The sequence below is a fragment of the Piliocolobus tephrosceles genome, chromosome 1, assembly GCF_002776525.5.
Source record: "Piliocolobus tephrosceles isolate RC106 chromosome 1, ASM277652v3, whole genome shotgun sequence".
NCBI classification, from domain to species: domain Eukaryota; kingdom Metazoa; phylum Chordata; class Mammalia; order Primates; family Cercopithecidae; genus Piliocolobus; species Piliocolobus tephrosceles.
In genome coordinates this window covers 206551766-206566397 of record NC_045434.1, presented here as the reverse complement: position 1 = coordinate 206566397, position 14632 = coordinate 206551766, and the positions used below count along the sequence as shown (strand labels likewise).

General features: G+C 39.9%; 2 protein-coding genes across 3 annotated transcripts in view; both read left to right on the top strand.

The window, feature by feature from the left end:
• The window catches only part of DDI2 (DNA damage inducible 1 homolog 2), a 44498-nt gene extending 37431 nt beyond the window's left edge, over nt 1-7067 (top strand). Inside the window, exons 9-10 of one of the 2 annotated variants that reach the window (XM_023193489.2) lie at nt 1663-1725; nt 4878-7067. In XM_023193489.2, the coding sequence (XP_023049257.1) occupies nt 1663-1679 (17 nt within the window). In that variant the 3' untranslated portion in view covers nt 1680-1725; nt 4878-7067. Of the gene's footprint in view, nt 1-259; nt 742-1662; nt 1726-4877 lie in introns of those variants that run through there. The other variant, XM_023193488.2, reaches the window with a different exon arrangement.
• RSC1A1 (regulator of solute carriers 1) lies at nt 4878-14062 on the top strand. Its single transcript, XM_023193487.1, has one exon. The coding sequence runs from the start codon at nt 4910-4912 to the stop codon at nt 6764-6766; it is 1857 nt and encodes a 618-aa protein (XP_023049255.1). The 5' UTR covers nt 4878-4909; the 3' UTR covers nt 6767-14062.
• Nucleotides 14063-14632: the final 570 nt, after the last annotated feature.

Below are 14632 nucleotides of genomic sequence, written 5' to 3'. Positions count from 1 at the left end.
GGCTCAAGTTTTTATATTAAGTACGGTTTTGGTTGTAAATTAAGTATTTTGTAGGAAGGGGGGAATTTTGAACAACCAGACAGACTAACTTAGTTTTAATCTTACCAGCAAGGTAAGCTTGAATGACTTTGACATAGCTCCTTACAAGGTTTTGCATTTGGGGTGTAATTTATCATCTTAGTTGTGATGCTGTGTGTTAATATGAGGATATATTATCATTTTATGAAATGTCTTTTTTTTTTCCTTTTAACCTCCACAGTCTTGGTGCCATTATTTAAGAAACATCAGCTGATGATAGCAGTGTTTTCTAACCTACTAATAACAGTTATCCTTTTTTGGTAATTACCTTATTTTAATAAAAGTTTGGGAGATTAAAACAGATACACTTATGTTTCCAGGCTTAGCGAAGGGGGTGTACCAACTTTAAAGAATTAAAAGAAAATGACTTTTTACTTAAATAACCTTTTGTTGCTCATAGTATGGCTTGTGCTAATTTTTGTAATATTTAAGTAATGAAATAAATCTACATATCAGGTCCTTTTTATTTAGAACATTGATTTCCTAATATCATCTGAATAAATACTCTGGACATAGTAGGTGAAAGCATTTTACTAGATATGAAACCTCATCTCTACAAAAAATACAAAAATTAGCCAGGCATGGTTGTGGGCACCTGTAATCCCATCTACTCTGGAGGCTGAGGCAGGAGAATTGCTTGAACCCGGGATGCAGAGGTTGCAGTGGGCCAAGATCGCACCACTCTACTCCAGCCTGGGTGACAGAATGAGACTCCTTCTCAAAAAAAAAAAAAAAGCCAGGCATGGTGGCATGCACCTGTGGTCCAGCTACTCGGGAGGGTGAGGTGGGAAGATCTCCTGATCCTGGGGAGGTCAAGGCTACAGTGAGTTGTGGTTGCACCACTACACTCCAGCATAGGCAAGAGTGAGACTCTGTCTCAAAAACAAAAAACAGACAAAAACTTATTTTTTAAATACTTTATATAAACTCTGTATTAAAATGTTAAAAAAAAAAAAAAAAAAAAAACATGTTTTTAATAGTAGAGATGAGGTCTCACTATGTTGCCCCAGCTGGTTTCGAACTCCTGACCTCAAGTGATCCTCCTGGACCTCTCAAAGTGTTGGGATTGCAGGCCAGAGTCACTGTGCTCAGCCTGATGTATTTAAATACCGATGAAAAAATAAAGAAGATAAGCTAGGATAGAATTTAATTAGGTGGTTTGTTTTCCTCTAAAATTGAATCTCAACTGAGAAAGAAATTTGGAAAGGGACTGTTAGATATATGTTCACTCAACTTTACTCCATAAGAAGTTTTTTTTTAATCACCTAATTCCATCAGATGTATCTGCTTTCTTCACCTGTCTCACATTTGCCCATGAATTCTCTATGTGTAGAAATGTAAAATTAATTTCTTTACAAGATCTATTAAAAATCTGTTGAAATTAACAAATTGCTGTGTGTATTGTGAGAGAATGAAAGCAACCAGCAAATATTTTGGATGTCCAAACTACAGAAACATCCCCCAACTTTGAATCTACCAGTTCCTGATTTTAAAGATGACAAAAGAACGGAGACTATAACCCTGCATGCTGTGTGGTTTGCATTGTTAACCCAAGTTTGCTTGTCTGTTTCCTAATTCACACAGAACGTCAGAAGCCATGATGCATGTAGTGTGTGTGTACTGCAGCTGGAGTGGGCCCCAGACCAGGTATTTATAGACACTATGTTAAGCCTTCCATCCAGTTGTCATCTGTGATCTGAAAGTCTGTATCTGCAGCAGTTTGGGAAGTTAGCATTTGTCATTCACCATTTCACCTTGTTCAGTCTGGTTACAACTAGCCTGTATGCATTTGTATTTTGGTATGCATATGTGCATATGTAACATAAATTCCTGTTGAAAAATGTATTCGTTATTAGAACCATGCAAGAGGGAGAAAATCCCAGTAAAAACAGTGTCTATTATACCTACCCCATCTTGGCTGCTATAAATACCACATCAAGAATATTGGCATCAAAACACTTTGTTGTTGGAGATAACTATGCTTTTATGGGTTTCGTAAGTTCCTTTCCTCTGAAAAACTGAAAGTTATTTTTTTACATTACTGCACACAACTACCTGGAGTTATAGAGGGTTAGAAATTTTAATTTTGTTAAAGAAGAAATGGAAACTTAGGCCAGGGGACTTGTCAAGGGTGACTCTGTGAACAACAACAGGAGCTAAGGCTTTGCTTTTCCTTCTGTCCCTGGCCTGACAGATTTTCAGGAAGCACTCTGCTTTCATTTCTTCTCATGTAAATGTGGTAAACATCAGCTCGAGTACATTGACTTACTAAGAGGAGGAAAGATGGTCTTTTAAGCCATCATCATAAGACTTTGTAGGAGGTTGCAGGCTGGTTGGAATTAGATACATAGCATTTAGTTTCTCTTCTTTCTTTCCTTTTTCTTTTTCTTATAAGGATAGGTTAAAAGCAGGCATCGTTTAATTATTCTTAATATCCACTGTCTTCATCCTCTTTTCCTATCATTCTGTAAACTGACCTGGTCCTCCGCTTCATTTAGGACTTAGGCTAGTGAAACTGACCTTCTCAGCTACAGGAGGATTATATGCAACTCTTTTAGTACAGAATTAATTGAGGGTGTGTTCACCTTGACCTCACTTGTTTATAACTAACACACAAATACCAGAAGGCCCTTACCATACCTCTTTATGTTGCTTACATGGATATTTCACTACAATGCATTGTTTTTGTTAACATTAGTTCAAAATTCAGCCTCTTCCATAGTCAGCCTTAGGAATTTATAAATAAAACTAATAACTGTTAGACATCTGGTGGGATGAAAATAAAAAAACTAATAACTGTGTTTCTAGACTCTAATGGGTATGGCCTAAACTGAGATAAGCGCAGTTTTCCTTTTTACCCTGAAAGTATAAGTAAGGTAAGGTTGTTTCATGGGAAGTCAATAGCTTTCTGAAACAGTGCTTTGTCTTCTCATGCTGTTAACCAGTAGTTTATTAGAATGATTTAAAGCCATTTGAATATAACTGCTTTGCTTCTTTTTAAGATCAAGCCCCCTTGTTGGATGTTAACATTTAGTACTGAGCATTTGAGTTGCATCTGCCCTAATAATTGTATTTTGAAGTCATTTTTGTTACTGGCCTTTTGATTTTTTTTTTTTTTTATTATTATTTTTTATGTTGACCGAGTTTCATTCTTTCATCCAGGCTGGAGTGCAATGGCGCAATCTTGGCTCGCTGCAACCTCTCCCTCCTAGGTTCAAGCGATTCTTCTGCCTCAGCCTCCCGAGTAGCTGGGATTACAGGCACCTGCCACCAAGCCAGGCTAATTTTTGTGTTTTTAGTAGAGATGAGGTTTCACCATGTTGGCCAGGCTGGTCTCGAACTCCTGACTTCAGGTGATCCACCTGCCTCGGCCTCCCAAAGTGCTGGGATTACAGGCATGAGCCCAGCCCTTTTTGATTTTTAATTAAAGATCTTAACAATGGTGGGGCGCAGTGGGTCTCGCCTGTAATCCCAGCACTTTGGGACCCCGAGGTAAGCGGATCACCTGAGGTCAGGAGTTCGAGACCACGCTGACCAACGTGGAGAAACTCTGTCTCTACTAAAAATACAAAATTAGTCAGGCGTGCGGTGCATGTGTGTAAGGGAGGCTGAGGCAGGAGAATCACTTGAACCCGGGAGGCGGAGGTTGCAGTGAGCTGAGATGGCGCCATTGCACTCCTGCCTGGGCAACAAGAGCGAAACTCCGTCTCAAAAAAGAAAAAAACTCTTACGTGCATAGAGGTCAATTTTTAACTGAATCAGTGGCAAAAGAAGAGCTGGAACTGATGTTTAATGACATCCTTATGATGCTTACACTGAGCTAGTGTTTTAGACTGCCATCTTGTTTTGGTGGCCATTAAGTAGCAATGAATTTAAGTAGTCATTGCTAGTTGAAAAACTATTAATGAACCATCTCCCTCCACATTCCCCTTTCTTTGAAATGCTTAAGTATTCTTAACTTAGTTGCACACTCTTAATGTGATAAAAATTTACAAGCCTTTTAAGTTTAAAGTTGTATTATGTGGTAGGATGATGACTGTGATTTAATCTGCTGATCATTCGTTTACTTTTGTACTCTGCGTCAGGATGCTCACCCAGTTTTACCATGATTTTTGGAAAGCTTGGCTAGAAATAAAAGAGAACATTTGCTTCTGTGTCCCCAATCATTATGTTATTTCTTATTTCTCTTTATAATTCCCTCTCTGTCCAGGTATACCTGGTTTTAGACTTCTCATTTGTAACCTCAGTGTTTACATTTGAAACAAAAAAGTGCATTAGCATGAGAATCATTCTGGTGCAAAGATTCTCACGATTTGTAATATCCTTAAGAATCACCCAAGGGGCTTATTGAAAATGCACATTCCTGGATTTACTCTCAAGTATGGTACCCCAGTGTCTGCATACATCACAAGCATCCCTGGTGGTTTTAGGGCAAGTGGTGAAAAAAATACACTTGGAGAAACTATTCTAGAGTTGTAGACTAGGGAATAAAGAAACATAAATGTCCTTCAGTCCTGAGCACTAACCCCGCCATTTTGTGAATGCATGTTAATGGTACTTAATCACATTGAATTACAGTATGCATATTTTATTAAGAACGCGTCTACCTCTTATTCTGATGTTGTGATTGTCTACCACAATGAGAAAATAATTTTAAAATCATTTCTATTTGTATAAGAGAAACCCGAGTTTGAGGACCTTATTTTATTCTGCCCTATTTAGATTTGTATCCTCTGGTAATTTAGTGGCGTTAGTTACCTGCTAATTAATATTTTTCCTTTCCCCTGTGTTCCATATAGAGAAAAGCGGTAAAGAATCTACCTCACTGGGAATGTCATCATTACCAACTTCAGATGGGTTTAACCATCCAGCCCATTCTTTAGGACAGAGTCCTGATACTGGTAAACCTTTGAGTCTTGCTCGCTCTGTCTCTGCTTCAGTCTGCCCTATCAAGCCCAGTGACCCAGATAGCATTGAACCTAAAGCTGTGAAGGCTTTGAAGGCTTCAGCTGAATTCCAGATAAACTCTAAAAAGAAAGAACATCTTTCTTTACAAGATCTTTCCGATCATGCTTCCTCAGCAGACCATGCTCCAACAGACCAGAGTCCAGCTATACCTATGCAGAATTCATCCGAAGAAACAACTGTTGCAGGTAATCTGGAGAAATCTGCTGAAAGAAGCACCCAGGGCCTCAAATTTCATCTCCACACAAGACAGGAAGCTAGTTTATCTGTCACATCTACTAGGATGCATGAACCACAGATGTTTCTAGGTGAAAAGGATTGGCATCCAGAAAATCATAACCTGAGTCAAGTGAGTGACCCCCAGCAGCACGAACAACCAGGGAATGAACTTTATGAGGTTACACAACAAAAAGCTTCACATGACCGAGAATATCTTTGTAACATAGGGGACCTTGAGCTTCCTGAAGAAAGGCAACAGAATCAACACAAAATTGTTGATTTGGAAGCTACGATGAAAGGAAATGGGCTCCCACAGAATGTGGATCTTCCAAGTACAAAGAAAAGTATTCCACCTTCAGGATGCAGTGGCTGCTCAAATTCAGAAACACTTATGGAAATAGATATAGCTGAACAGTCCCTAGTTACTGTGCTTAATTCAACAGGCAGGCAGAATGCCAATGTCAAGAACATTGGTGCATTGGATCTCACTTTAGATAATCCCTTGATGGAAGTAGAAACATCAAAATGTAACCCTTCATCTGAAATTTTGAATGATTCCATTTCCACTCAGGATTTACAGCCCCCAGAAACTAATGTTGAAATATCTGGAACAAATAAAGAATATAGCCATTGCTCCTCCTCTTCAAGTTTCTGTGGCAGTTGTCAGCCCTCTGTGGAGTCAGCAGAAGAATCTTGTTCATCTATAACGGCCGCCTTGAAAGAACTTCATGAACTTTTGGTTGTTAGCAGTAAACCAGCTTCAGAAAATAGATCTGAAGAAGTAATCTGTCAATCAGAAACCATAGCTGAGGGCCAAACCAGTATTAAAGACCTTTCTGAAAGATGGACCCAAAACGAGCATCTTACCAGGAATGAACAGTGTCCACAAGTCTCCTTTCATCAGGCCGTATCTGTATCAATGAAGACAGAAAAATTAACAGTTACTTCATCTGACACTGGAATAGAAGCTGTACAAAGTGGAAACTTCAGGAGTCTAGGTGATGGTCTGTCAACTGATGAGGAAGGTGTCCCCAAATCGAGGGAATCCATAAACAAGAACAGTTCTGTCACTGTAACCTCAGCTAAAACATCAAATCAGTTACACTGCACCTTAGGTGTAGAAATTTCACCCAAACTTTTAGCAGGTGAGGAGGATGCACTCAATCAGACTTCTGAGCAAACTAAGTCTTTGTCATCCAATTTCATATTGGTTAAAGACTTAGGTCAGGGCATACAGAATTCAGTAACAGACAGGCCTGAAACCACAGAAAATGTCTGTCCTGAAGCTTCGAGGCTGTTACTTGAATATGAACCACCTACCAGCCATCCATCATCAAGTCCTGCCATTCTTCCACCATTGATTTTTCCTGCCGCAGATATTGACCGGATTCTCCGTGCTGGCTTTACTTTGCAGGAAGCTCTTGGAGCTTTGCATCGAGTTGGTGGGAATGCAGACCTTGCACTTCTTGTTTTGCTCGCAAAAAACATCGTAGTTCCTACATGACTATGGGAAAGTGGGCTAGACTGTTCTCCATTCCCTTTAAACAAAAGAAAGCTCTCTCTCTATACACACATACACACTCACCACATATACAGTATATGTAGAAACCTGCAAGCAGAATGTTGAGCCAGATTTTTTTTAAAGATTTTTTTCGGCCAAAGTAATTTATGATCTCTTGTCTGATGAATTTGTCTATCCTACTTGTTAAAATTTAGGCCTTTTTAAATGTATTGGCAGTATGTGCATACAAAAGCTTTTTATTCTCATTAAGATGTATCCTGGAATAAAATGGATGGTTTTGTGTATAGCATACTGTTTTAGAACGAGAGTAAATGCTTTGAAAAGCAAAAGCCATGAGAAATCCCACTACCCATCCAGCTAAAAACAGATTAACTCTCCATACTGTGTGTGTCTGTGCTGATGGCAAGGTGTGGCTTGCTGGCTTAGTTGTCAGTTTAGAAACTTTTGACCACATAGTTTGGTGTTTGGAATTCTACCCAGTGCTCTGTGTATCATGAATCATTAATTATAACAGGAAATTGGAGAATAATTGAATATCTTATCGTAGAGTGGTATGTTTTTATTTGTGTGCTTAGGATTTGACATTTTAATAGGGTGAACAGGAGGGTTTAAATCTTGGGCTCCTTTGTGCATTGCAGGCTGCTGCATGGATTGCCATGAATCGTTATTACATTGGATGGCATATTGTGGGGCAGTTAAAACGAGAGTGAAACATGGTGCTATCCAGATTTTTAAAAGAACAGAACAACTGTAATTCCATTTGCAGATGTCAAGAACTGTGAGGGAAAAATAATGACCTCAACACTGGAATTTGCTAGAGTTTGGGTTTGCTAGCATCTCACTGATAACACCTCAACCCTTAATGACTAATGATGAACTTAAGTTCAGGAATGGATTGATTGCCAGCAGCTTATTTCCTTTCTAGACTCATCTTCTGCCAGGAAGTTATTTAAACGCTCAGTGCGAGCTGTGATCTGAGTGAAATACTGAAGTGTGATAACCTTGTCACTGGTTAATCTTGGTGCTTGGAATGGTCAGTCTATTTGGAGAGTGTCCTTTGTGGCAGTGGTAATAGTAATTACAGTTTCTGACTTAAGTGGCCTTGGTAGAGTTTTCCATCTTTTTCTTTCCTCAGGAGTTTCTTTTTAAAGCAAAATTCATCATATTTGTGTTTACTATGTCAAGTTAGAGTGGGGCATAGTATATAGATGTATTTATTGTGGCCTTTTTTAATATGAGGACTAGCCCTTGGAAACCATCGTCCTGTGGGCCCCACTGTGCAATAACCCTACTGGATAGGTTTTAGATCATTCTTTCCTGGCAGACTGTTCTCTTGGGTACCTAAGCAGGAATCTGAAATCTTGGTTTTATTGAAAAGAATTTTGAGATTCATAATTTCTGATTCTAGATTATAGTTTGTAACATGTTTGAAACAGACGCTTCGAAAGAGTGATTTCTCAACTTAGTGTTAGATGATTTTGTCTGAAGTCTGACTCTTTGTAAGCTTGTTCGTTTCATCAAATTTTAAGTCATTGAGCACAATCAAAATGGAGGCTCATATCTCAGGAGTTTTTGAAATTTTAATTTAGGGGCACTTAGAGACATTTTTTTCTACCCCATCCAACTTCTTTCTTTCCTTTTGCTATGATGTTTGTATGTATGTTATAAGACCTTAGTGACGGGATGGCAAGTCACATAGATTCATCATGATCCTTTATATAGTTAGGCAATGGTTGACAGAAGGAGTTGTAGTTTACTGCTTTTCAGAGGGCGCTAAGAACAACAGGTCAGCCAGGTTGTCTTTAAGATGTTCTTTTAGACAGCTGCACATTGTAGACCCTTTCGCCTGCCCTACACCAAAGATGTACGATGCACTAGGAAACTGCTCATAGGATTTCTGTCAACTGACTTAAAGCTGTGATTGTAATTAAATAGTTGGTGCTATGATTGATGCAAAATATAGTAGCAATGCAATGGGACCCTGTATTTCCTTTATGGGTGGTGGTTTGGGAATGTATTCTAAGCTTATAAATCTTTGGAACCACGGGGTGGGAAGAGTGGGGGAACTTAATGATGACAATAGACTCTCTCCTAAAGGACCTTCCATATAAGCAGGACGAACCTTGGAGATTCGGGAAACAGTTCCAGGTGGAATATATAATATCAGTCGGGGAAAGATTTCATTAGGATAGCTTTTTTGTGTATGTATATATATATTTATTTTTAGGAATAGATCTATAGTTGTACATGAATTCCCGTTAGGAATAGTTTGAATGAGCTTAACCCACTTGCCAAATATCCTTGTCCCTTCCATCATTTTATTTTTGATATGGGGTCTTGCAGTGTTGCCCAGGCTGGACTCAAACTCAGGGGCTCAAGCAATTCTTCCATCTCATCCTTCTAAGTAGCTGGGACTACATAAAGCCCAATGTATAATTGCTTTTGATTTTTAAAATCATCTTGCCCATCATTTTTATAAAAATTAAGCTATTTGGCCAACACAGTGAAACCTCGTCTTCTACTAAAAATACAAAAAATTAGCTGGGCATGGTGGCACACGCCTGTAATCCCAGCTACTTGGGAGACTGAGGCAGGAGAATTGCTTGAACCTGGGAGATGGAGGTTGCAGTGAGCTGAGATCGCGCCACTGCACTCCGGCGTGGGTGGCAGAGTGAGACTGTGTCTCACCAAAAAAAAAAAAAAAAAAACTGTTGACACTATTAATATTTTGGATGACTTAAATGTAGCAGCCCTAGAATGCAAAGGGTATATTAAGGAGCATTACGATAGCGGACCTTCATTGTCACCTTTTATTCAATTAAGAGCTCCAGAAATGCAGAAATTATGGGTTAACTTCTAAGAATACAATCAAATCCTTGTGAATTCTGGTTGCCAACAGTAATAACCAGTAATGGGCACCTTTACTGGACAGCTCCTTTACCGTAACAAGTAGTGGGCAGGTTTGCGGTCAGCACTTACTGCAAGGGTGGTCTCTGTTTCTTCACCAAAGAGAGAAGATTTTCCTGTGTAATTTGTGCCATTTCCCTGAAGTTGGTTCCTGAGCGGAAAGATGTGCTTAGTAACCAGACAGCAGCTTTACATAGGTTCTAGATTTTGGTCATTGATGCTGTTAAGAATTATTTCCATACCTGTTCAGGGCTCCAGACAGCCAATAGCCTTCATCCCACAGTTTGGGCTTCAGCTATTAACACATAAAGATAACCAGTTGCAGCTGGGTGCAGCGGCTCACGCCTGTAATCCCAGCACTTTGGGAGGCCAAGGCAGGTGGATCACCTGAGGTCAGGAGTCTGAGACGGGCCTGGCCAACATGGTGAAACTCCGTCTCTACTGAAAATTAAAAAAGTGGCTGGGCGTGGTGGTGCACGCCTGTAATTCCAGCTACTCAGGAGGCTGAGGCAGGAGAATCGCTTGAACCTGGGAAGCGGAGATTGCAGTGAGATCATGCCATTGCTTGCCCTCCAGCCTGGGCAACAAGAGTCAAACTCCATCTCAAAAAAAAAAAAAGATAACCAGTTGCTTGGCAAAGGAAGCTGGAGAGATGGTGAGTGCATGTGTTAAAACTCTTCTGCCTTGCAACCCACATCTTCTAGAGCTCCCTGTCTCCATATGCACTAAAGTGAGACACAACCCTGTGTGTTTTTCCCAAAGCATGTCTCCAGCAAGAGGGTACATAGAAATGGAATACGAGGCTTTGTGCCACTGATTTTATGATAACCAGTTAATGTGGAATTTGCTGGTTGTCTTACTACAGCTTTCTATCTCCAGTGAAAGCCATAAAAATTTAGGTTAACTGTCAAGCTCATGTCTATATATATATATATATATATATATATATATGTAAGCTAGCATATACATATGGTGATTGACAAATATAGTTAATTTTATATAGACTTAAAAGCAAGGGATTTTTATATCTACAGACGTACTCTTCACTTACGGTGGCTTTTATCCTGTCACATATATAAACATATATATATAGCAAACAGCCTTGCAAATCATCGGCCAGAAAAGCTGCAGGGCGTTGCAATGGCCTTTTCCTACCTGTTTGCCACCTGTGGTGAGGGTGAGCAGGATGATTGAACTGCTGCATATTTCAAATCTGTTATCACTGGCAGTGTGTCCCAAGAGAAGCTGACCAGATTATGCATTCTTCTGTTCTCTAGCACAAATACCAAAAAGCCAAATTTCCCCTTTGGATTTGGTGACTTAGTGTAGTCTGTGGCTGACCTAGAAAGACACAGAGTAATCAAGAGTTCCCCTTCCTAGAAGATGAATGTTACCTTTTGTGTTAGGAGGTACAGAAAATAAAAGTAGCTTTTTTTTTTTTTTCATGAATTGCTCATTCCTCTTAACAAAGTAAATTCAAAGCCTGTCCTTGAGAACTGGAAATGTAAAATCATGGTTCAAGTTTTATACCTTAGTGATTCCTCGGTAGGTGTTACTGGGAGTTCATTGAATGAACTTAGGAGTGAACCTTCGATGTGCTTGATTTTCTTTTGTGCCTTAGTTTCTCTGAATAGCAGAGGCATCAAATTTTGGTGGGGAATGAGAAGAATATTAGGGGAAAGTTTGAAAATAGCTCTCCTGGAGATGGAGGGCACACAGAGTGGTCCTCAGGCTCACCTTGACTGAGTTGATTTCACAATTATCCTGCATCAGATCATTAGATTTCCGCAGTGCTAGGATTATAATAGGGATTTTTGCATCACCAAAAACAGTTTTTAGATGTTTATGTTCTTTGTTGTACTATCAGTGTTGTGCTGGTTAAGGGAGAGAAAAGTTCAAGAAAATCTTACGTATTTGAAAGGAAATTGGTTCCTTTTGAAGGCTATGCAACATGAGTCTTTGAACAAGAATTCGTTGCTACTTTGATTCATTCATCAAATATTGAGTGCCTATGTGTCAGGCATCGGTGAACTCTGGGGATTCAGGGGTAAGTAAAACAGATTGGAACCCTGCCCTTGTGAAGCTTTCAGTCTAGAAGGGAGACGTGAAACAAATTTTAGCTTCAAAAGCAACATCTATTTTTGCTGTTAGCATGCATTTATTTTAAAAGAGTTATTTGGTTCTGCTTCAGAGCAGACTGGGAAAATCAGGCTTAGAATGGAATCAGATGCTGTGGGCCTAAAACAGCTCTTTAAAAATATATATTTTTTAGGCCAGGCACAGTGGCTCACACCTGTAATCCCGGCACTTTGGGAGGCCAAGGTGGGTGGATCATGAGGTCAGGAGTTCAAGACCAGCCTGGCCAATATGGTGAAATCTTATCTCTACTAAAATAAAAAATCAGTTGGGCATGGTGGCACATGCCTGTAGTCCCAGCTACTCAGGAAACTGAGGCAGAAGAATCGCTTGAACCCAGGAGGTGGAGGTTGCAGTGAGCCGAGATCACGCCACTGGACTCTAGCCTGGGCAAGAGTGAGATTCCGTCTCAAAAAAAAAAAAAACTTTAAAAAAAAATGGAATCAGAGAAACCAACAAAAAAATGTTACATGTATAAATGCCTGAGGAGATCAGTTATTGAGAAATCTGTTTACAACGCTGGAGGAGAGGGGGGTGGCCAAGAAAGAAGTGCATCAAATGAATGGAAGATGACCCTAAAAATGCGCCAGTGACAGTCAGTCAATCCATCAGACCGCCTCACATGCAGGGTAGAAACATGGGAGTGTGCTGCAGCAGCATCCTCGCATCCCTTTGTGAGCACGGCTGCTCCGGAATACTGACCATCTGGGCTAGCACGACTTAGCAGAGGGTTCTGCAGGATGTGCTATTTTAAAGCAGCTGGGTGCAACTTGTGAAAACGGGAATCTAGAGCAGAACATGTAACCAGCAATGGCTGGGATTGGTGGACAGGATTGACGGGAGCATTTGAGGCTCTACAAGACAGCTTCGTCAAAGGCACATTTTTTAACCTGTTAAATAAATGCCACATATATGTTGTAATCCTGAAGCATACAGGTAGAATTTCTGGATCATAACTAGTGACTTCTGAGGTTTACAGTTAGAAAATGTTCTCAAAAGTTTATCCGTTATGTATTGATTGGTAATCTAGACCCTCTGGAGGCTGCAGAACGTGAAAGGATCCAGCTGACAAGTTTCAGGGCACTGTCTTCTGGAATGAAATCTGCCAAGAAAATGGTTCAAGGGCATGGTGGTTAGAGAGTGTTTCTTTTACCTAAAAACGTTAAGCCAGCTATGGAAGATAGGGGCCGTGGGGGCATGAAATACAAAATTATGATAATTTATACAGAACTGGGTTTCTTTATGTTCTGTAGGAAGGTTTTCATTAGCTAATTTGGGAAGGGGGGCATGCTGCAGTATTTTTTTTCCTAGGAACATGCATTTCTGATGGAAGTTATTTTGTTTACAAGAGTTAGTTTTACACACAACCCTGAATGAATGTGTCTGTGGCCTAAAAATGGTAGACCTGTATTTCCTGCCAGAGGCAGGCAGATTTGTTTCCTGATTCCTTCTGTCTGAGATTATCTGATGCTGACCAGACTTATTTTTCCTTTCCTAAATCACAGCTTTCTGAGTTTATGCCACCCATCCAAGACCTTCCCATTTGAAGGACTAGATTTCCATTCTATCCCCTGATCATCCTTTTGAAATAGTTCTAGTGATAAATTCAAAGAAATTCAGTATACTGATTGAATTTTATTTTTTCGCTTTGTATCTACAACAAAAATTGATTTGTTCATTTTTATTCCAAATCTCTTCTTCATGGCAAGTTGGGCTAATGGACTTTGCACTCAAGAAAGGTTTGTTTACCAGTTTTGTAGCCATGTTTGGCAAATCTTAGCAAATAGAAACCCCGTCTTTTCCTTCTCCCTCTTTATATGTTCTTGCAGTTACTCTTATATTGCAAGATTTTCTGACTTCTTTAAGCTTTGAGACTACTGCATCTTAAAAGAAGAACTAGGCTGACTGGCAAAAAGTCTTGCTGGTGGCCCTGTCACTCCCATGATGCTTTGGTTTTGAGAGTTGGGAAAACTCTTGAGAACTTTAAGGGAACCAAACTCAGGAATCCCAAAATTGGTGGCATTGTGCCATTCGTTTAGGGGCTGAACATAGGACCTGTCTGAAACTGAGTGAACTAGATGCATTTGGGTTTGAATTTTTGTCACATACTGAAATGTAAGTCAGCCCTAAATAAAACACTTTATTTTATTTTTCTTTTTTTAATAGGAACTTTCTGAAGAAAAAGTGGTGTGTAAAACATTTGATATTTAAGACAATAAAGTTTTTATCATAAGACTTCTGTTTGATTAATTTCTTTTAAATTGAGGTGGTCACTTCAATTAGACAAGGTGGTGTCCTTGTCTCTATCTCCCTACCTCTTTAAATAGTGTGTACCCAGACGTAATTTATGGCGTGTACCCAAACCCAGAAGTGGGCCTCAGAGCCATTAACATAACTTCCAGATTAGTACTGCAGGAGGACAGCTCCCTGCTGATGTAAAAGGTATGCATTTTGGGCCAGGCATGATGGCTCCCACCTGTATTCCTAGCACTTTGGGAGTCTGAGATGGGCAGATCACTTCAAGACCAGCCTGGCCACCGTGGCAAAACTCCATCTCTATTAAAAATAAAAAAGCTGGACGTGGTGGCATGCACCTGTGGTCCCCACTACTCAGGAGGCTGAAGTGAGAGGATTGCTTGAGTCTGGAAAGTGGAGGTTGCAGTGAGCTGAGATCATGCTACTGCACTCCAGCCTGGGCAACAGCAAGACCCTGTCTCAGTTATAACAATAGCAATAGCGTATGGTGGCCAAGAATAGACTAGAGCAAGGCTGCTTGGGTTTGAGCGTTGCCACTTACTGGTTTAT